This window comes from Rhinolophus sinicus, chromosome 14, assembly GCF_057876585.1.
Source record: "Rhinolophus sinicus isolate RSI-liver-muscle chromosome 14, RSI-T2T, whole genome shotgun sequence".
In the NCBI taxonomy this organism is placed as follows: domain Eukaryota; kingdom Metazoa; phylum Chordata; class Mammalia; order Chiroptera; family Rhinolophidae; genus Rhinolophus; species Rhinolophus sinicus.
The window spans coordinates 46,321,860-46,343,785 of record NC_142514.1 but is presented as its reverse complement, the minus strand read 5'-3'; the positions used below and the strand labels follow the sequence as shown (position 1 = coordinate 46,343,785).

At 43.7% G+C, this 21,926-nt stretch overlaps 1 protein-coding gene across 1 annotated transcript in view; it reads right to left on the bottom strand.

The window, feature by feature from the left end:
* PGM1 (phosphoglucomutase 1) overlaps positions 1–19,515 on the bottom strand; it is a 54,552-nt gene extending 35,037 nt beyond the window's left edge. Inside the window, exon 1 of the mRNA XM_019731548.3 lies at positions 19,042–19,515. Coding sequence (XP_019587107.1) covers positions 19,042–19,287 — 246 coding nt within the window. The 5' untranslated portion in view covers positions 19,288–19,515. The remainder of the gene's footprint in view (positions 1–19,041) is intronic.
* Between the last annotated feature and the right edge of the window lie 2,411 nt (positions 19,516–21,926).

Sequence of the window (21,926 nt, the reverse complement as noted above, 5' to 3'; positions counted from 1 at the left end):
AAGCTAGAACTAGGAGAGTCACGTTTTGTTGGGTTTCTTTCCCACACGCTTATTTCTTTTATTTACAAGCTGTGGTTCATGCATTCCATAAAATGAGAAATTATGAAGAATCAAGGTGTAAGTATACAAATTCAAAACAGATATTCAACACAAAAAATACGAGCATAAACGTGGGCTCGTTCACAGAATGAGATCCAACAGGTTTTGTTTCACAGCACGGCAAATGCTCGCTTTTTTCCTTGAAGACTGTCCACATCAGATACTAGAACACTTGAGCTTATCAGTGGGTGTTCCTGTGAACCAAATTGTTTCTAAAAATATTTTTTCTATTATAACCGTTGTAAAAGCTGCACTTTTCTAGAATTAAGCCTGTGTTTGGGCCTAGCACCAGTTTCTAACTATCTAAAAACCGACTGATACAGAAAGTCTTCCAAATGGAACTATTCTGATTCTTAAAGGTTAAAGCAACATGTTTCTAAAGTAGCTATTGCCAATTTAATAAAGCTGGTCCTTTTCCAGTCTTAACTTTTCAAATACTTGGTATGCTATCTTGGAGTTCATTATTTGTTTGCTGCTTCATTTCAAGACATTTTCAATGTACCTTCCCAGTGGGTCATCTTTATATTTAAAAAATTATTTAATGCAAACAGAATTAGACAGCAGTATCTGAGCATCCAGAAGTCATACCATGTTTCCCTGAAAATAAGACCTAGCCGGACAATCAACTCTAATGTGTCTTTTGGAGCAAAAATTAATATAAGACCTGGTACTACATTATTATTTATATCATATCATATCATATCATATCATATCATATCATATCATATCATATCATATCATATCATATCATACCAGGTCTTATAGTAAAATAAGACTGAGCCTTATATTAATTTTTGTTCCAAAAGATGCATTAGAGCTGATCGTCCAACTAGGTCTTATTTCTGCGGAAACATGGGATGACCTGTGCGGAAACATGTCTAACCTGTGGGATAAGTTCAGTAGGTGAAACTAGTGTCTCCCTCTAGGGTGGCAACATCTGTGTGGGTATATACACCTTTTTATTTCTCTGCGCATTGAGTCAGCTTTACAGCTCGGCATGGACTGGGAAAGAGTCCTAGCTCTCATGGCTCTTGCACATGTCGAAGACACCCAGCAATTTAAGTGCATACCAAATCTAAGGCTCCAGAGAAAAGAGTTCTGTACCCAAAAACAGAGAGTAATGTTTCCAGCAACTACATACATCTGGCATGGCGTTTGTCAATATGCAAAACTAAACCAAAAAGATATAATCCTTGCCCTAGAAAAGCTTCTATTCTAAAAATGGGTCTGAGTCATAATTTTACGGACACTATGGTACTCAACCCCATATAAAAATATTACCAGAAGCAGCAATGTTAGATGGGCTGTGAAGTGTGGTAAAAAGGAAGAGGCATTAAAAACATTAAGCTTCCTAAGGCGCTCAGACTAAGTGGGGCAGCTATTAAGAAACTCATTTGTTTCAGCTCTCCAGCAAAGGTTGAACTTCATCTTCGGAAACGTTACTGTCGAGCATAGCGAACCCAATTTGGCCTAATGAATTCGCCTGCATTGGCAGTACTCCTTCACAATGACACAAATTACATTTAAACCATATGGGGGATTTAAGGATTACTCCCTTCGGACAAGGAACTTTCATACTGGTCTTGGGTCCAATCAATTTCACTAGGGCAGAGTTATGAACCCCTTCACTCCCGGTCTCAAAGACTCCAGCTCCTATTCTCATCAGCAATGATACCTTCCCAGTAGAACACAACAGAAACTGTAGACTTGCCAAGCCTTTATTCATTCCATCTACCTTTCTTTCTTTCCATCAATCAATATTTATTGGGGAGCTAATGACTATGTCCCGGGGTTCAAGCGAAGGCTGGACCCAGGGCCTGAACAGGTTCACCTCTTCACACCAAAGAGATCTTCTTTGGCAAATGCCACAGGAATGGACATAGGGGATGGAATTGCTAACCCTGTCTCTAGGTGCAAGCACTGAAAAGAAAGCTACTACCTGGGCTAAAAGCAGCAGGAATCAGACCCCCCTGACCCCAAGGCTGAGGCCCTGCGCTTATGACAGCTCCACATGCCTACCCCTGACTGCTTGGGGTGTTTGACCCCAGTGACAGGAAACACAAGTGGGAACTGGTCATTGCTTTCTCCAACCAACAGCAAGCAAGCACGAGTTAAAGGCCAGCCCCAGGCTAGGCACTGCAGGATAATGCAAAGACCACAGTTTTAGGAGCCAGACGCAGCCAGGGCTTGACTCTGACTCTAAAATGTATGAGAGGTACAATCTTGTGCATGTTACTTAATTGAACTGAGCCTGTAAAAAGGACATAGCTCTCAAGGTTCTTCTGAGAATTGAATAAGGCAAAATACATGAAAACACTTACTACTGTGTCCAGCATGCAGCAGATTATCAGTAAATATGATTCTCCATTTCTTCACCTCTAAAGTGGGATAATAATACCTGCCTCACAGGTTATTGTGAAGATGGCCTCACTGAATGCCTATGAAAGCCCCTGCAAACTACAAAACGATGCAATGATATGCAAATGTTTTCACATTCTGGGGGGCGGGAGGAGTAGAAAAAAAGGTAGATGAGAACCTTTGCTCTTAAGAAGTTCCTACCAGAAGGGAGCAAGGTGGCTGGGGCTGTCCCAGAGGTACATGTACAGAGCTTTGGCTCTCGAAAGATTGCAGTAATGGGGTGAGACTCAAGAAATAGTTGAGGCAAGATTATAGTCTTATGAACCACACTAAAGTTTATTTTGTAGTCACCAGAAGCTATGGAAATTTTTAAGCAGGAGGAATATAAACTTTCCCAAAAACCTGTTGGGTTTTTTTCTCCCAACAGGAAGACCCTACCCAAACATCTCTCTTTCCTCTGACCCCTTCTCCACATCGTGTCTTCCACTCATTCCCTCTCTTCTCTGAAAACTATCCCTTACCCCACCCAACAAGAGTGGACTCCTGGGGCCATGGGGCTACTATAGATAGGACCCTGACGTCAGACCCTGATCACCAGGGATGGGCACCTGACCAAAGCTGGGGCAATCATATTTTCCCTCCTAGCAGTCTAGAATTAGAACTCAAAAGTGTACTAGTCAGATTCAGTTAGTCCTTTCACTGGGAAAGCAGGTAAACCGGGGAACTGTTAGGCAGGGACAGTCGTGTCATGCGAATACCCACAGAATTGTGACTAACGGCCAGGAGATACATGGGAATACATGAGAGCTATGAAGGATCCAACTCTGGGTCATTTAGACATTTCTAAGAGTTGGTGGCCCTAATGTACAGGTAGAACTGGATAAGAATTCATAATAGAATCAAGAGGAAAATAAGTTAAATGAATCTCCTCAAGAGGGTAGAAGTTGCAAATTCATGAGACATGAGAATTTGGGAATGTGGTCTGTGAACACAAGCCACTTAAAACTCCCAATTGGCACTGGCGTTCTGGACGGGGGTGGTTCCAGACGTGAACCTCGGCCAGCTGACAATGTCCCCCCCAGTTCAATTGGAAAGGTAACTCCTAATTGCTTGGGGTGACAAAATGGTTATGAAGTGGGCACTTTTAAATATAGAAAGAATCAGAATTAAGTATAAACAAAAAGTAAATCAAACTCATAGTATACAGATAAATTAATCGAACTTACAGTATTAATATTTTTGTAGTAAGTTTGGGAGAAAATCTAAGCATATTTGGTATTTTAAGTATGTTACAAAATCTGGGATATGAGTTTCTCTAACAGATAACCTTGTAAATCCAATTTATAATGTGTAATTGAGTAACTTATTTTAAGTTTAAGGCAGTAAGAGAATTTTATCAAAATTAGAAACATTTAGGGGCTGGCCCGGTGGCTCAGGTGGTGGAGCTCCGGGCTCCTAACTCCGAAAGCTGCTGGTTCGATTCCCACATGGGCCAGTGGGCTCTCAACCACAAGGTTGCCAGTTCGATTCCTCAAGTCCCACAAGGCATGGGGGCAGCGCCCCCTGCAACTAAGATTGAACATGGCACCTTGAGCTGAGCTGCCGCTGAGCTCCCAGATGGCTGATGGTTGGAGTGTGCGTCCTCTCTACCACAAGGTTGCTGGTTCGACTCCTGCAAGGGATGGTGGGCTGCGCCCCTTACAACTAGCAATGGCAACTAGACCTGGAGCTGAGCTGCGCCCTCCACAACTAAGACTGAAAGGACAACAACTTGAAGCTGAACGGCACCCTCCACAACTAAGATTGAAAGGACAACAACTTGACTTAGAAAAAAGTCCTGGAAGTACACACTGTTCCCCAATAAAGTCCTGTTCCCCTTCCCCACTGCCAAAAAAAAGAAGAAAAAAAATTAGAAACATTCAAACATTCAAGAAAACTTTGTACCATATTTATGTTTAAATCATCAGATGCAGATAGTTCATCAGAGAATGGACTCTAAGGCCAGACTGACAGGCTTGGAAGCCCAACTCTGCCAATCACTAGCTGTGTGAACTCAGACAAATTATTTAACCTGTCTGTGCTTCTACTGCCTCATCTATAAAAATAAGGAGAAAAAAAGTCTCCCAACCTCACTTGTTGCATTCATGATTGAATGAGATAATATACAGAAAGTTCTAAAACCAGGGCTGCTGTAGGACACCATACACAAGTATCTAATGATATCATTATTAGATTATATGAAAACAGCTTGAATAATGTCAAAGTTTTGCTTGTTAGACAAAAAACTTAAAAAGTAAATAAACATTAGATTTATAAACTTGAACTATTCATCCGAGTTTCAGTAAATGAGTTTATAACGGGGGACGGACACACACACACACACACACACACACACACACACCCCAAGTTGTATTAACAAGTGAGTCAGCAGAGAGAGAGAAATGAAGCAGATGTGCTGAGATAAACAGACATGAGAGACAGAGGAGCTGCCTTGCTTGGTTCCCCCTGTCCCAGGCTCTTGTGAGGCCCCATTGCGCACCCCACCCTTGGCTTTCAAGAGAACCCCTCTTGATACGGCCCTATGACGTAGTCCTCTTAGCGGCTCTCTGCAGTCTGACTGCGTTTCTGTCACTTGCACACCCTACAGCTCTTCCTTGTGTTGAGTGGGGCTCTGTAGTGCCTGGTTCCCCCCCCCCCCCCAGCTCTGAGTCAGGCTCCACATGCTGTCCCACCCAGGCAAGAAGAATGAGGAGACCCCCTGTCCCCTTCCCCTCTGAGCAACCTCAGTCAACAGCAAGGAGACAGGCAAGAATAGCATTTACTAGTTGGGTGCCCTTGGGCAAACTACTTAACCTTTCAAGGCCCCCATTTTGAAAAGTCCCTACTCGGACTTATTGTAGTGACCCTTTCACAATACATACAAATACTTTGAATCATTATGTTGTACATTTGAAACTAATATGATGTTGCATGTCAATTATGCCTCAATTTTTTAAAATGCATTTCTTAAAGAGGGTAATAAAAAAGAAAATAGTACCTACTGCATAGGTTCGTTGTATAAAGATATGATGAGTTAATAAACGTGGTTTCACAATGGCTGGTGCTAGTGACTTGCAAACCCTACATAAGCATTAGCTTTTATTCCTGCCCTGAATCGGTGTGAAAATATGTAGCTGTGTTTCATACCTATTTATGGGCATATGCATTTTAATAGTTAGGAAATGCTCTTTAAAGAAAAGGAGAGGGCAGAACAATTACCAGGGCCAGATGGCTTAGAGCTGTACAAAATTCCCAGATTCAATAAGACTCCGGAAGTGTATTCTGAAGTTAAAAACCAAACAGCTGCCTCGGAGTGTGTATGTACGTCCTCTAGCATCCATCAGTCTGTCGTCCATCTGTTTACCCATCCATGTACCCAACACTTACTGTACAAATTGACTTACTACATTCATTTCACCAGGCACTGTGCATCATGGAAAGATGACAGACTCAAGTTGTCAAGAAACTTTTGGTCCAAAAGGAGAGATAGGTAAGCCAACAAATCGTTTTTTAAAAATGGAGTAAAAAGTACTAACCTGGGAGCTTGCAAGGGAACTATGAGCGCTCGGCGGAGAGAGAGAGAAGTTAAGGAAGGTATTCCCCACGTCCAAAAATGCCATTCTTAATTTTATGGTTAAATCTGAAAACAAGCTCCCCAATTTAAATATAGGTAGGGTTTAGCAATCGCTTTCATACCTAATGCACATGTGAGGAAGACTCCTGTTTTATTAGAAATTACTCATAGTCAACCATTTTGACCTATAAAAACAGCAATTTGTATGGTTCACATAAAAATTGTATACGTATGTATCTTTTATCTTATTTCCTTTCTGGAGCATCGTCAAGAAAATATTAATCTACATCCTTTAAGAATATTAATTTGGAACGAACAGAATATTTTCCCATATTCTGGCTATTACCAGAAACAATGTGTTAAAATCCTCCAGTAAAAAGAGAGCTAAAGAATTGCTTTATTTCCCAGTCATTCATGGTTGTATGTTTCCCTCTTGTGGTGGAAAACGGAAAAACAAGCAAGACTTCCCACAGCCTCACAAGAGGGCGCAGTAACTGGCTCCAGTGGCACCGCACAACTCTAGGGGAGTCCCATTCACCTGGGATACAGTGGGAATCACGCACCCTGGAGTTTTGTGGCAGACAGTGGTTGGCCCTCTAACAAATAATTAATATGCGGTGAGATTTCTGAACTTTTAAGAAGAGAGGAACGGTAAGGTTATTCTCTGTCTCATCATTAAGGATTTTCCCAACAGCATGGCCTGGCCAAACTAGGATGTCCAGCTGTAAAGGAAGTGAATGAAGATGGCCATCTTTAAAGAGGGGGACATCTTCTTCAAGACTCCCCAAAATAGAAAGAGATATTGATAAGGGCTGATCACTAAAGCAGGGGAGCCCAGGCACAAGAGAATCAGAGATATGGCTCAGTCTGTGCAGTGGATTAAATATTTACAACGGGCCAGACAGGGAAACGGTGGAGGAGGGACTACAGTCCCTGATGGAAGCAGAGGGCTTTAGAGTCAGACAGGCCTGCATGTGAATCCTGCCTTTGCCACCTTCTGGCTGTATATGGCCTTTCTGGCCTCAGTTTTCTTGTAAAATAGGGTCAATTCCAGAGACAGCTGATCCCTTTGCAGCAGGGTGGCTGGTCTGAGTGACTGGCCCTCAGGTAGACCAGTCTTTCCTTTGCCCCAGAGTGTTTGGTTTGGTCACTAGATAACCCAGTACGTGCCATGCCTTGGTATGTACAAGTCTCCTCCCTTGTTCAGTAGTGAGGAGAAAGAGCACCTTACTCATTTTGTAACCTTGGCACCTGGAACTGAGTATAGTGGAAGGCCAACAAATGGTTGAGTGGCCAGCTATACTGTTGAAGTAAGAGCGTTAAATGACCTCTGTGATGAGCATTTCTGATAAACGGAGGTGAGCTTTTCCAGGCAGTAGTCAAGTAAGTAGGCTCCCCTCCTGAGATCAACCTCAACTGTGAAATTACTCCCATCAGCACAGATGCCTTCCCAAAGCACAAGGCATCTACAACAAAGTGCCCTCCACCTGAGAACATCGTAGACGTTTCTACAGCACAAGGACTTGTGCAATAAGAATGAGGAACAGAACCAGAAGTTGCAATAGAGAAGGAAGTTGAGCTGGTCAGCCTGTGTGCCGCTTCCGGCGGGGCACTGGATAAGTGCAGGCAGAGAGACAGAGGAATTCGTGGTGCTCATTCCAGAAAGTGAACTTCAGTGTGGGGTCGAAAAGTGATGAGAGAGAGACAGACAGACTAAAGCTAACAAGAGGAAAAAGTGGATCATGGCTGACCCAGTATCCCAGCCCCTTCACTGATATTAGAGTGAGATCTATAGGCAACAGTTATAGCCACACTGTACGTCCATTTTTGGGGTAAATGTTTGTAAGTGTGTTACTTAATTTAGTGAACTGGGCATCATTCATTCTACAATATGGATTTAGATCAACCAACGCAAGTTGAAAAGACTTGCCCTGATGAAAACACCAGATCATATATAGACTGTTTTATGTCATGAAATCTGCTGGTTAAAGACAGGGTCTTAGCAAACAAAACAAACATACAAACAAAAACACAAACTCATAGATACAGACAACAGAATCATGGTTACCAAGGGGAAGAAGGTGCGGGAGGACAAAGAAGGCAAAGGGGGTCAAACATACAGTGACGGAAAGAGACCAGACTAGGTGGTAAGCACACAAAAGTATACCGATGCTGTATTATAAAGATGTACATCTGAAATTTATATAATGTCATTAACCAATGTTATCCCCAATACATTGAAGAAAAAAAAAAAAGACAGTCTCAGCAAACTGATAGAGCCCTAATGTGTTAATGGACAAATACTGTGACCAGTTCCCCCTTATAAATAGCTTTTTAGGTTTGCTAACCTAAGTCTCCAAGATTCTCCCTTCCCACTGGGGTCATAAGATAATTCTCAGACTGGGTCGTAGGTTGGCCTGTGTATAAAAGAAAAAGCCTCAGGCGTTAAGGACCTGTGTGGTGATAACTCATCACTGACTGCCTTGCCGCCCTCCTCCCTTCCTGCAGTGCAGGGGCGAAGATGAGTTCTATTTTAATGTCCTAAGCCTATGAGCCTACCTTCTATTAGGCTGGTGTAAAAAGAATGGCGGTTTTTGCAATTACTTTTAACCTTTTAAACTGCCATTACTTTTGCACCAACCTAATACAATGGCCTCCTTGTTTTGCCTGTGCCGCTCTCTCTGTGTAGAATGTCTCTTTCTCCTGGCTTCCTTTTCATTATCCTTCAGAACTTGGCTCAAATACATCATCCCTGACAACCTGTCCATGCGTCCCTCCCTGGGGCTCCCAGTGACACCCAAAGCACTTGTCACACTATATTGTAATGCCCACTGGACGACAAGCTCCACAGGGAGCTGGAGACTGACTTATGCACTGTGTACCCCCCAAATGCATAGCATAATCCTGAGCAATGAGGAAATGCTCAATAAATGTTTGAGGGATGGAAAACACTCCTTCAAATATTGTTCAGGAGAAGTGGCTGCAGCAAGCAGACCCAACTATGTACTAGAACCAGGAGCCTAATGCCCCAGTGGGTAGACCTAGTATGCAAATACCAAACACTCCGTCTCGTGCTTAAGCTACTCAGGGACAATTCTGCTTATTTTGGACCTGGCCGCTGTGTTCTTTTGAGATGAGATAACTGAGTCTCAGTCTGATAACGTATTACTGAAAATCTACAGTTATGTAGAACAGCTCCCCACCCCACCTTGGGCATGAAACACTCTCTGTAAGACAGGCATTTCTGTTCTGAAATTTATAGGCCAACAGCGGTGGAGAATCTCGATAGGTCATTGACAAAGCTAAGAAGAAAAGTGAAATGAAGAAGGTGGGAGGTGGCCAGGGGACTATTAGCAAAGAGAAGTTTAAAAGTGCCTGTATTTCTCCTATCACAATCCCCACTGCCCCATGTAGCAGCCTGCTTATTATGACTCTGTGTGAGGCATTATGCTAGGGAACTTCCTATACTTACCTTATTATTTCCTCTGTGATGTTATTTTAACTTTACAAATAAGTAAGGAAAAAGAAGAGTTCAGTTTGCCTAAGATTAAACAGCTAATAAATAGCATATCCAGGAATCAAACTCAAGTCTGTCAGACACCAAAAGTTATACTACAACAAAATTCTAATGTAAAAGAAGTGATTTTGAAATCCCACTAAGATCTTCAAAATGGCATGATATCTTTACTTTTGGGTTATTCTTTAGCCATCTGGGTTTTGAACTTTGAGAGATGCCAGATAAAACGGCATGTTGAGATTTGTTTTGGCAGGAGGCTTAAATTACTCCAGTGGGGTGACTTTCCTGAAGCAACAGTGGAATTTCAAAACAACCCTCACAACTCCCCTTTGGGATGCACGTTCGAGTTCCCCAAACCATTCCATGCCATTTATTTAATTCTCAGAAAACTCTCTGGTAGGGCAGATATTGGAATTAATCCGATTTTACAAGTGAGAATACTGAGCTTTAGATCAATTAGGCAGATTACTGATATTGCACAGTAAATTGTACAACTGAGATTTGAACCCTTCAATTCCAATCCATCACCATGAACTAAAGTAATTTGGTAAGACTGAGACAGCCACCAAGTGGCCTGTCTTCCATCTGGCATTATGTCAAGAATCTACAGAAGCACTGTGGATTATATAGAGAGTTCTAGAATCTTCTTGTCAATGGTTACCTTTAGTATACTTTTAAAAAGGACAACAAAGGCATTACCTATATGCATTAAACTAGGGACTGTGCCTAGCCTCCTCTCACTTCATCTCTCGGTGAGGGTTTCCCTGATGCGTCTTTAGCATTCTGCACTTACCTTAAAAATCACCTTGTTTTGGAAGAGAAGACATCCTTATTCTTCTCTTCCCCCTCAAAGTAGAGGTGGTTGGATCTCCTCTGTGTTCCCATGATTCCCTGAACATCTCCTCTCATATAGTTGTAGTGGGTTGAATTGATAGCCACCCCTACCCACTGACCCAAAGATATATGTCCACCCAGAACTTGAGAATGTAAACTTATTTATTAATAATAAAAAGGTCTTCGCAAATGTAACTAAGTTAAGGATCTCAAGACGAGACCATCCTGGATTACCCAAGTGGTCTCTAAATCCAATTAACAAGTGTCCCTAAAAGAGACAGAAGAGGAAAAGACAGACATACAGAAAAGGCCATGAGAAGGCAGAGGAGGAGATTGGAGCACACCTGGAGCCACCAAAAGCTAAAAGAGGCAAGGAAGAATTCTCCCCTGGAAACTTCAGAGGGAGTGCAGCACTGCCAACCCCTTGATTTCAGACTTCTGGTCTCCACAACTCTGAGAAAATAAATTTCTGTAGTCTTAAGCCACCCAGTTTTCAGTCATTTGTCACAGCAGCCAGAGGAAACTAATATACTAGTATTCACACCATATTAACTATAACTACCTCTAACTCCTCTACTAGCATGAGCATCCTGAAAACAAAGACTCTGTCTTACTCACCTTTGTACACTCAACCATTTCACACAGTGCCTGGCACATAAAGAGTGCTCAACAATGCTCGCCGAATGAACAAATCCGTGCAGTCCAGGTTTCCGGCAACGCCAGCATACATTTCTTGCAGCTTCCCATTAAGAGCATGACATTGGCCCGTGTCAAGTAACCCTTCCAAAGACCCGTCCTAAAATAGCTATCTTCCGCTATCCACCGCTAGCTGATGAGACCACCGAGGTGAAGGCCTCAGATCAATGGGTCCGTGACTGAGACTTAGAGCAACTGTGAACCTCTGCTTCCCAGATCAAAGTCAAGGGATACTGTATGGACCAAGACAGGATAGGACATGTAGGTGGTGGGAGAGGTGGCAGACACAGAAGACCCTCCCCTTTGCCCTTTAATGGCCTCAGCATTTGGAATAATCATAATAATCATTAGAATCATCAGAATCTTCTGTTTACTAAGCATTTACAATGTCAGGCTCTATAAGTACTTAGAAATTTTACTTCATCCTTACATGAATCTTTCAAGGCAGATATTATGAGTCTTTTTACACCAAATCTGCATGTGGGGGAACTGGCTAGTGAGTTGTGTGTAACTTTTCTCATGGATTTGACTACAGAAGGCTTGGCGCCAGCTGTGTGGCCCAACCCAGGGAGGCAGTTCGTCTTTCGTGATAAGTGCCAACCTTACTCCCGATTCCACCTGAGTCTCCTTCACTTATTTCCCTTCTGCTTCATTTTTAAATGGATTTCATTTTGCTCCACAGAATGCGTTTCTCAAAGTCCTGTTGAGGTGGTATAACATAATAGTTTTATTGCTAAGCAAAAGGTTTTTCCCCAGCCCCACCCAGTTACACCATCCCAGCTCCATTTTCTGGCCTGTTTGCAACCATGGGACGATCTCTCAGTGTCAAGTGGGCACAGGCTTAACAGCTAGGTTTCTGGATTCTGCAGCTTAGAGATGACAGGACTCTCTCATCCTGGGTCAGGGCCATTTTCTCTACTTCTGTTTTAACAAACCTTCCCATTGTGTACAATTTCTAAATGCCTAACCAAAGTATTTTCGATGTTTACCAGAATGGAAGAGCACAAGGCCCCCAGGCCACCGTGGAAGGCTACAAAAGGAAAAGCAAGATGCCAGAATCTCCCTCAGCATGAACCCCCTTCTAAGACCCTCTTGACAGGGCAGTGTGCTTGAACAGTATAAAATATGGTTAAGTCATTTTAAACAGTTACACCGGGGTATTTTCATCTAAATTAATCTTATCTCCTTCAAAACAATCCTTGGGATTGGAACATATTTATTCAAACAATGCTGACATCACACTAACATTTCTAGAACTCTTTTTCGGGCAACTGTCTTTACAATCTGTGGCACTTTCTTTGAAAGTCTTCAATCATAACAAATGTCATCCTTTGAGAATAGACTTGAACTTTGGAAAGAGACAAAAATTGGTTGGAGCCATGTCTAATGAATAAAGTGGGTGATCAAATCTTGTTACATCGTTTTAGGTGAAAAATGAGGCATGACTATAAAATAATGTGACTGGTTTTCCTAGGTGACCCATAAACCGACTGCCCGAGAAATAATTCCCATAGAGGAGTTTCAAATGCTTTGAGCACTAGACGCATCACCGGAATAAGTGTACGGGTCCCAGAGTGGTGATTTGGCAGGTACAACACTAATGTGGATATATAAGTTCAAATATGTTTGTAAAAAAGGAAATCGGATTGCTTACACTCATGAAAATGAAGAAGCTATTCTCCGGGAGAAATTTTGCCTCCTTTTTTTTTTGACAGCCTGGTCTACTCTGGACAAGGAGCCAGCTGAGAAAAACAGACTCATCTCCTGTAGAAAGCCTTCACTGGCCAGACTACGCCTTCCCACCAACAGTCCCACCCCAGGCTGGGACAGGTGCCCGGCCCTGAGACGCCACAGCCATCTCTTTTGCTTTAAGTATTAGTTCTTATAATACCCAGTGATTGCTTATTTGCATGTCAATCTTCCTCCAACTCGAGTCTCCTTGAGAACAGGGACTTCTTTAACTCTGTGTCTCCATTGCTCAGGATAGTACACACAGAAGTAAAACCTGTTCTTGACACAAACCCGCTACCTTTGCTTCTCGTACTCCTGGGGTTTTTTGCTTGCTGAAAGTAACTTCTTCTGCCTGGTAACCCAAACTGGACATTCAGTCTATGTAAAATCCACCCACATGCAGTTATAGAGACCTAAGGTAGACTAGTGGTTGCTTAGGGGCCAAAGGTATAGGGGAGCAAGAGGGATTGGCTGCTAATATATGGGGCTTCTTTTAGGGTCACAGAAATATTCTAAAATTAGACTGTGGAGATGATTGCACAACTCTGTGAATACACCAAAAAATATTGAATTGCATACTTTAAATGGGTGACTTGTGTGGTATGCAAATTCTATCTCAATACAGTAGTTTACTTAAAAGTACTACAGAATGGAAACGTTTATGCCTTCGGATCCTTTCTAAGGTGGTGGTTAGAAGAACTGATGGTCAAGGTCTCTTCCAAAAATCTAGTTACCTATATAAAATTAAGCTTCTGTTTTCTCTCTGTAACTCTATCACCTGAAAATGACTGAGTGGTTTTCACCGAATTTGGACAACGTGTTTAGGATAGTAAGGACTGTTGGGTGTTCCCCAACATCAATGGTCCCTTTCATTTAGCTGAATATCCCAACGTTTAACCTGACACATAGCCCCCAGAATCACACTGATATTTCCCAGCTTCCCTTGCTGCTGGCGGAGGTCTTAGACTAAGTTTTGGCCAATGCAACATGAATGGAATTGATTATGTGTAGTCTCTGAGAAGGGAGTGCCTTCCTTCCTCTTTCGCCCCTTCCTGTTGGCTGGAATGACTATATGGTGACAGGCAGCTGACTTGGACATGCAGGTAAGAGCCACTTGCTTGGGAAAGCTGAGCAACCAAAGACATGGGTCCCCTTACACAAGAGAACCACATACCAGCCCTGGACTGTCCATACCCAGTCTGTTACAGAAAGGGCTCCATTACTATCAACTTTTATGTTGGTTAAGTAACTTACTTTGAAACTGTTACAGCAGCCATACCTACATTTTAACTAATAATAAAAAATGCATTATACTGTTAGAAAACCGCATCTAAAATATGTGGCATCGGCACACTTTTTATGCCATGGCAAAAGTGTTACTGCTGCTACCTTGGAAGGTAGATCATTGGCCAGCCAAACCTGTAGCTCTAGGGAAATGGTCGGGAGAAATCAGAACAGCAATGTGTGTTGTCTGCTTCTTGCCACACTACAGAAAGGAGCTCAGGCAAGGACGAGCCAGTCTGCAGGCAGATAGAGAGGTTATGGCTCTTCTAAAGCAGGTTTTCTTTGTCACTTGCAATCTGTGTTACCCAAGTCCAGTAATCTGTGGAACTGCAGAGCTGAGATGACGCCAATTGTGCACCCAAGCTAAAGCAGCTATACCTGAAGCAGCAGGTATAGCAGGAAAGGCTGTGGCCTCAAACCTTTACCAGGATTCTCTGTAAGACAGTGACAACTAACCCACCAGCAAAGATCCACTAAGGGTACTGCTTTCTTACCCAGCCTAGCTCTTCCGACTGTCTCAAGGTGGCTGTCAGTGATGGAAAAATCAGGGAGGGACAGAGCATAGAGGCCAGAAAATAAAAGTTGAAGTTTTCAGGCTTCAAAACTCTATGTAGGTGAGACCTTTCACTGTGGTTATCAGTACATGGAACTGATCAGAATAGGCCAGATGCCTAATATGCTTTTGAAGTAACTATATAGTGAAAGAACCACAAACTTGGTCTGCAAAAGCAACCCCTGCCCTCCTACCCCCGCGACTTTCACCAGCAGGAAGCAGGACGCGTAAGTGTGCAGCTCCCAAACGCGCTCTTAGCACCTGCTCTCCAATGCCCAGTACTAAGTGAGCTCGGAGGATAGAGAAGAGCTCCTCCTGGAGGGCCAAACCGGGGCTCCCTGTGGACCTACTCCATTGCCAGAGCAGAGAGCCTGCATCCCCATCAGCAAAAGAGGGTGAGCACTATGGCTGGTGACTGCTCCACTTATAACTATACATATTTATTGGAGGGAATTTGGGGCACCTCCCCTGGGGAAGAATGATGATGTGTTTTATGGGTGGGAAGAGTGGTCATGGTTACCTGCATGACCAAAGAGATGGCCCATGGCAGAAATTTCTAGCTGCCCCTCTATTTCTTAAGGCAAGAAAACCACCCATTTTTAACTGGCCATGTGCCTCCCAATATAAAGTCTACATGTTTCAGCCCTTCTTGCAGGTAAGTGTGGCCTGCATGGAAGATCTAATCTAATGGACTGTGAGCAGGACAGAGGTACGCGATTTCCAGATTGTTTAAAGGAATAAAGCACTTGGCTCCATCTTTTTCCCATGCCCACGAGCTGAAATGTGGAGGTAGCGGCAAGAACAACACCTTCAAGATGGCAGAGCCACAAGACTGAAGGAGGCCGGGGCCTAACACTGTGGATCTACCATACTAGTCCTGGCCTGCTTACATCCAGACTACCCCACAAGACAGAGAAACACTTCTATCCTGTTTAATCTCTGTTGAGTCTCTGTTACAACACTTGAAACTATGCAATTGTACAAATTATTTGACTTAAAATGCAGGCTGCTGGGTGTACATCAAATTCACTTTGGGAGGCATCTTAGAGTGTCATCTCCCAGAGCAGCCAAAATTGAGCTACAATGGAAAGCCAGGCCTTGACAGGGAACCTTAACAGAAATTTCAAATATAAGCCAAATAGAAAGCCACAGGGCATAATCCAAACTGCATATGCTGAATTATGACTGCTATGCTTCTCATAGGTACAGTTCTGAGCAGCTCCAATAATTTGCAGTGTAGTCACATCGCACATGTACTTATCTTGCACAAATTTAACTGTAAATAACAGACAGGGAGAGAAAAGGGGGTAGAGTGAGATTTAAATAGCATGGGCAATTCTGTCACAATCTCATGCAATGACCACATGCCCTCACTCAATCTTAGTCCCCACATGCCTCTCAAAGGATGAGCATCTTCTGCTGAGTGTTATTCTGGCATTTAAAGATATACATATTGTGTTACACATTTTGTTTTCCAATATGGTAGTTTTCTAAGGCATTTTAGGAATGATATTGCCTATGCCAAAGCTTCATCTTCCACTGTAAATCAAGAACCCATCCCATGGTAAAACGTGACTTCCCGTACAATGTAAGGTATTAATTAGATGATAGTTAATGATTTGTCCCCATTGACCCTGGAAAGGCCAGCTGGTCCTAGAATTATATTCTACTGGCTCAGTTTTCATTTTTTTGTGTGAATTGTCAAAGAAAGTCATGCCTTGATGTGGATTTTGCCTCTTCCTTTATACTGTGATTCCATCAGCTGGTTTCAGTTCAATCTAATAGTGAGAAAGTAACTTCAACCCAAGCAGCCAGGTCTGCACACTTCTCTCCAAATGCTCATTTACTTAAAACTTCACCCAGACTGGCAGTGTCCTCAGCCACTCCTAGTGGGAACCTGGTATTTGAAGCAAGGTCCTGGGGTGTCTGTGTTTCCTACTGTGACATTTCTCTCATTCTAGGAACAGAGGAGACAGTTCCCAGTCTATTTTCCTGACTCTGTGATTGTGGACATGTAATACCCTAAATGTTTGCTGTAGAGAGGAAATGAAGCAATGCATGTGGACGTATCTTGTAAAATATGTTTTTAGCAGTTACTTTTTTTGAGTATGAAACAAAAATATAGAGTTGGGGGGTAAGGGAACCTCCAACCTACCTCTTCAACATGTTATGCTCTTTCACATCTGGTTCCATCTAGAACATTCTTCTTACCTCTTCACCTTCAGGTCTAGGTGTAGTTGTCACTTCCCAGCTCCCTATGCCTGAATCAGGTGCATCTCTTTTCTACTCTCATAGCCTGCCTGGCTCACCCCCATCATAAGTACAAAATCTGCAGTGCCGAATGCAACAGGAAGGTCAAAGAACATTAAGTCCTAAAAAGTGTTCAAAGGATTTAGCAATCAGAAAGTCAGTAGTAACTTTGCCAACAGGAATTTTAATGGAATGACCGAGGAAGCAGAAGCCAGACTGCAGTGAGGTGGGGAGTGAATAGGAGGTGAGCAGTCAAGTGATGATGAGTGCAGACAACTTTTACAAAGATTGGCCTAAAGGGGAGGACGCAATAGGACAGTAGCTAAAAGGTGATAAGGTGTTAAGAATGTATTTTTTTAAGTCTTAACTGATTCATTTCTTCCTACCCCACACAACTCTCAAATGGACTATTTTCCAGGTGAATCCCTACAAGTCTCACTTTGCTATAAGTTCCTTAAGGACAAGTCTTGTGTCTGAATTGTCTTTTCATTCCACACATTTCTCTATACATGGCTCAGCGTCTGATGAAGAAATGAATGAAATGCAAATTCAACACAGGTGATAACAAGGAAATGAAGGGATCCATTGGGATACAGCTAGGGTTGTTCTTTCAAGGGAAGCTGTGGTGGTCTGAAAACTCAGGAGCATGAAGGAAACAAATGCAGACAATCTTCTCTCATTGATACTTATAAATGTTTGACCCAGGTAGGCAGATGTGGATTGGGTCCCGTTCAGATAGTGGAGACTAATGGAAAACAGATCTTTAGATTTAAGTGTTCCTTCATTCCCAGAAGCTGCTGAAGTTCTGTACGGGATTCTCAGTGCTGCCATTACAGTTCCTGTAAACTATTTAACCTGCCTAAGCTTCTGTTTCCTCATTGGCAACGTCCAGATTCCCATAATAGCATCTACCTCATAGAGCTGCAGTAGCATAAATGAGATACCCCAAGACACCTCATGAAGCTCGGCAAAACGGCACTCAATACGTTACTAAAATAAGACAAACTACTACTAAAATGAATAAAAATATTATTAAAGCGAATAAGTTTCGGAAGAGTTGGGTATCAGGCAAAATTTATTTTAAATCTAGAAACAAAACTTGTTCTTTAGGGAAAGTGAGTGATCAGCCCCGATTTATCTATTTTATAAATCCACCGTTCCATATATCGTTTACTGCAAAATCTATTTCGAAGATTCACTCTATATCCGAGTGAATCTGCCCAATTAAGTCAGTTAACGTGCCTTAGCGGTGGAGGAGGGGCGAGGGAAGGTGGTGCATTCATTTCCTGGCCTGCCACGACTGCTTGCACAAGAGCGCCCATGGGTCTGTAGTTTCTCTTCTAATGAATATGCAGCCCCAGTCTCCTCGGTGGAACGAATCCTGAAACACCACTGGGCAAAGACTAGTTATCCTTTTCAAAAGCCTGAGCCGCAGCAACCTGGCTTCGCAAGGGCAGTAGCTCAGTCCCAATGCAAACTAGGGGGTGGAGAGCGAGACTTTGCAACCACCTCTTCGCATCTGCAGGCCTGACGCACCAGGGGGCGGGTGCATCCTCCACCCCTGCCGAGCAGCGTCGGGCTGGGAGCCAGGGGGAAGCACCAGTCCCAGACCAGAATAGTAGGCAACCCCAGCGAGTTGCGAGGGGATTCAGAAGTAGGCGGCGGCCTCTAACCTTTCTGGGTTAAGGCGACTGCACTCCGCTCTGTAACAGTATCTTCAGCCGCAGGAAAGGTTAACGTAAATGTCAGAAGCCCGGGGAGGGAAAGAGGAAGGGAGGAAGGGACGAGGAGAGGAGGGAGGGGCAGGAGGCGGAGGCGGGCTCCCCAAGGTCAAGCCCTGCTCCCCCGCTCGCGCCTCGCCGCCCCCAGGGAGTCGGAACCGGGGCTCTCCACGGCCAAGTGGCCACTTTGGGGCACACGGCGACCTCCTCCGGGCCTTCGGGCCAGCCGGAGCGAGCGCAGAGGAGCAAGGGGTGGAGACTGAAGCCGCCACCCACGGAAATGGCCCGGCCTAAGCGAGGCAAGGAGGGCGGGCGACACCGGCCGCACGTAGCGCACGGCCGCGCGCCCGGGCACTCGCCGCAGAGGCACCGGCGCGTCCCTTACCCCGTTGGCTGCGGCGATGCGGACGATGAGATGGATCGCCTCCTTCATGTAGAACCTGCCGTCCCCGCCCACCACCAGGGTGGCCTCCTGCCGCTGCGCAGGCTCCACCGTGGAGATGATACTCTGGATGAAGTTCTCCGCGTAGTTGGGGCTGCTCTGGAATACTTTTACCCTCTTCCGCAACCCGCTCGTGCCCGGCTTCTGGTCCGGGTACGCCTGGGTCTTAACGGTCACGATCTTCACCATGGTGGCGACTTGCTTCCTACGGAGGGAGCGGACTCTGTTAACCGAGGGGCGGCGGAGCAGTGCCTGCAGCTGCTGTGGGGCGAGGGTGCGGGCGGGGTAGGGGTAACGCCGGCTCCCGGTTGCGTTCGGCCCTTAAAGGGACAGGGGACAACCCTCCCCCAGCCTCCAGTCCACCTCCTGGCATATATGAGAGGGAGGGGTAGAGAGGAGCATACACCTCCAGGCCTCAGGAGAAATGGGTGGAGCCTTTCTGATGTACCCTCCCCGCCCCCCCCCCCCCAAACCAAACCAAACCACTATAAAATGAAATCCGTAACTCCACCCCTAAATGGAAGGGTAGAGGTTGGTGTAGGGCAAGAACTTGAGAGAGGGTGGGAAAAATACAAAGTATAACGATTTCCTGTGGTTTGGCTAGAGTATCATGTGTAAATAAATTTTGGAAACCTGAAGGGGTAGAAGTGCCACCCTTAGCTAGATTTTATGACTCCTCATTCTTTCCAAACATTAGGGTATTTGTGTTAGAAAAAGAAGTCAACTCTAAAGGTCTAATTCGACCTACTGTCTTTACTGATGGACCACACGCTTCCATTGGTTAGGGTGGGTGTACTAATATCTAAGGTGTACTGAATATAATGTTTCTAATCCTTGCTAAAGCATAAGGTTTCCCCCCACCCCATTTTATGCTTAGGAAACTGAGATTCAAAAAATAGAATGGCTGGTCAAGTCCATAGAGATAAGTACATGCAGGACGCCAACTCATGAGAGTGTGGCTCCAAAACCAGGGCTCTTACCCTGATTTGCCTGCGGTGTCACCAGATTTGACAACTAGGAAATAAATGTCCAGGGAGGCCTTGGTAAATATAGGTGCAAATATAAGGTAAGATGGAATATGGTGACCATCAGAACATGCCAGTTATTCAGGTAATAGAAATTTGGTGATGAGATCAAGAAGGACTGGGTTCATGGAGGATACATGGAGGTTCTGGTGACACCGCAGGCAAATCAGGGAGGATACAGTCAATGAAAGGGACGCGATTATTTAGTAGGAATCTTGAGTTTAGCATCTCCCTTGATTTGGTGAGAGTGATTGTCTCCTCTGGCCAAGAATTGTGTCACTTCGGTGAAGTGGGGAAAAACTGGCTTTTTCCTCCCACTTAACAATATATGTGACCTGGGGAAAGTTAGTTAATATCTGTGGGCATACATTTCTTTTGTATAAAATGGACATAAAACCTATCTTAGAGAATTTCTGCAAGAATTTTGGGGGTTTTGTATGTCAGTAGTTCTCAACCGTGGATGCACAGTAGAGTCACCTGATACGCATGAAACTACTCATCCTCCAAACACATTCAATTATAATCATCTGATGTAAGTAAATCACCTAGTATGGTGCCTGAAACAGAGGTCCTCAAAAAATATTAGCTCCCCTTCCCCAAATCCAAAACCAGAATTTATCCTTAATCTGCGAATTTGATTATATTCATGCCCCCTTTTTCTTTCCTGCCCTTTTAATGGTTAGTGTATATCTTGATCAAGCTGGGAGCGTGACAGATGCATATGAATGCTGACTCAGAAATCAAGTGTTGATATACATGTTAATATAGGTGTTATGTCAGTATAAATATGGTTTTTGATAATAGTCACAATAGATGAGTTTCAGGAGCAAATAACATGTGAAAACTGAATCCAGGTAAGGATTTGTAATATTTACACAGAAATTCACAAAGCTTATAGAATAGTATCATCTTGTGAATCAAGTAGTATAATCAACCCCATTTTATAGGCCAGAGAATTGATATAATGGCGAATGTAATCAAAGTTACCTAACTCCACAAAATGAAAATATAGCATAGAATCACTGAGTCTTAGAAATACCTACCTCATGGAGTTGTATGGATTAAATCAGATACTGAATATAGAGCTCCTAGCACAGTACTAGGAAGTGCTCAAATGGTAACTCATAAAGTGGATGATAACTCATTATTATAAAGTGGCAGGTTCAAGTTCAGAACCCATGTTCATTCTGTATTCTTCAGTAGGATGGGGCTTTTCATTTAAGAGGAATTGTTCCATACTTCTCTCACCTCAGAAGTTGTAACAGCTTTAACTACATAACAAGACACTCTAAAACTTAGTGGCTGATGACAATCACTCTTATTATTATTGCTCATGAAATTATGAGTTAACTGGGCGGGTCTGCTCATTTGGGCAAGACAGCCGACCTTGGCTGGGCTCCTGTGGCAGGTGGTCCCATGAGCCTGGTCTCTTGGTAACCATGCCTTTATGTAATCTCCTTGTATTACTTTTCTTGCTATGTAACAAGTTATCACAGACTCAACGGCTTGAAATAATGCCCACTTATTATCACAGTTCTGTAGGTCAGAAGTCTGGGTGTTTGGATGGGTTGAATACTCGGGGTGTGTGTGTGTGTGTGTGTGTGTGTGTGTGTGTGTGTGTTTGTGAAGGCTGAAATCAAGGTGTTGGGGAGGCTGGGCTCTGGGAAGCATCTGCTCCCAAATTTATTCAGGTTGTTGGCAGGATCCATTTCCTTGCAGTTGAAGGTCTGAAGTCCTTGTTTCCTTGCTGGCTGTCATCCAGGGTTCACTCTTCTAGAAGCCCCCTGCATCCAGTCCGTCTCA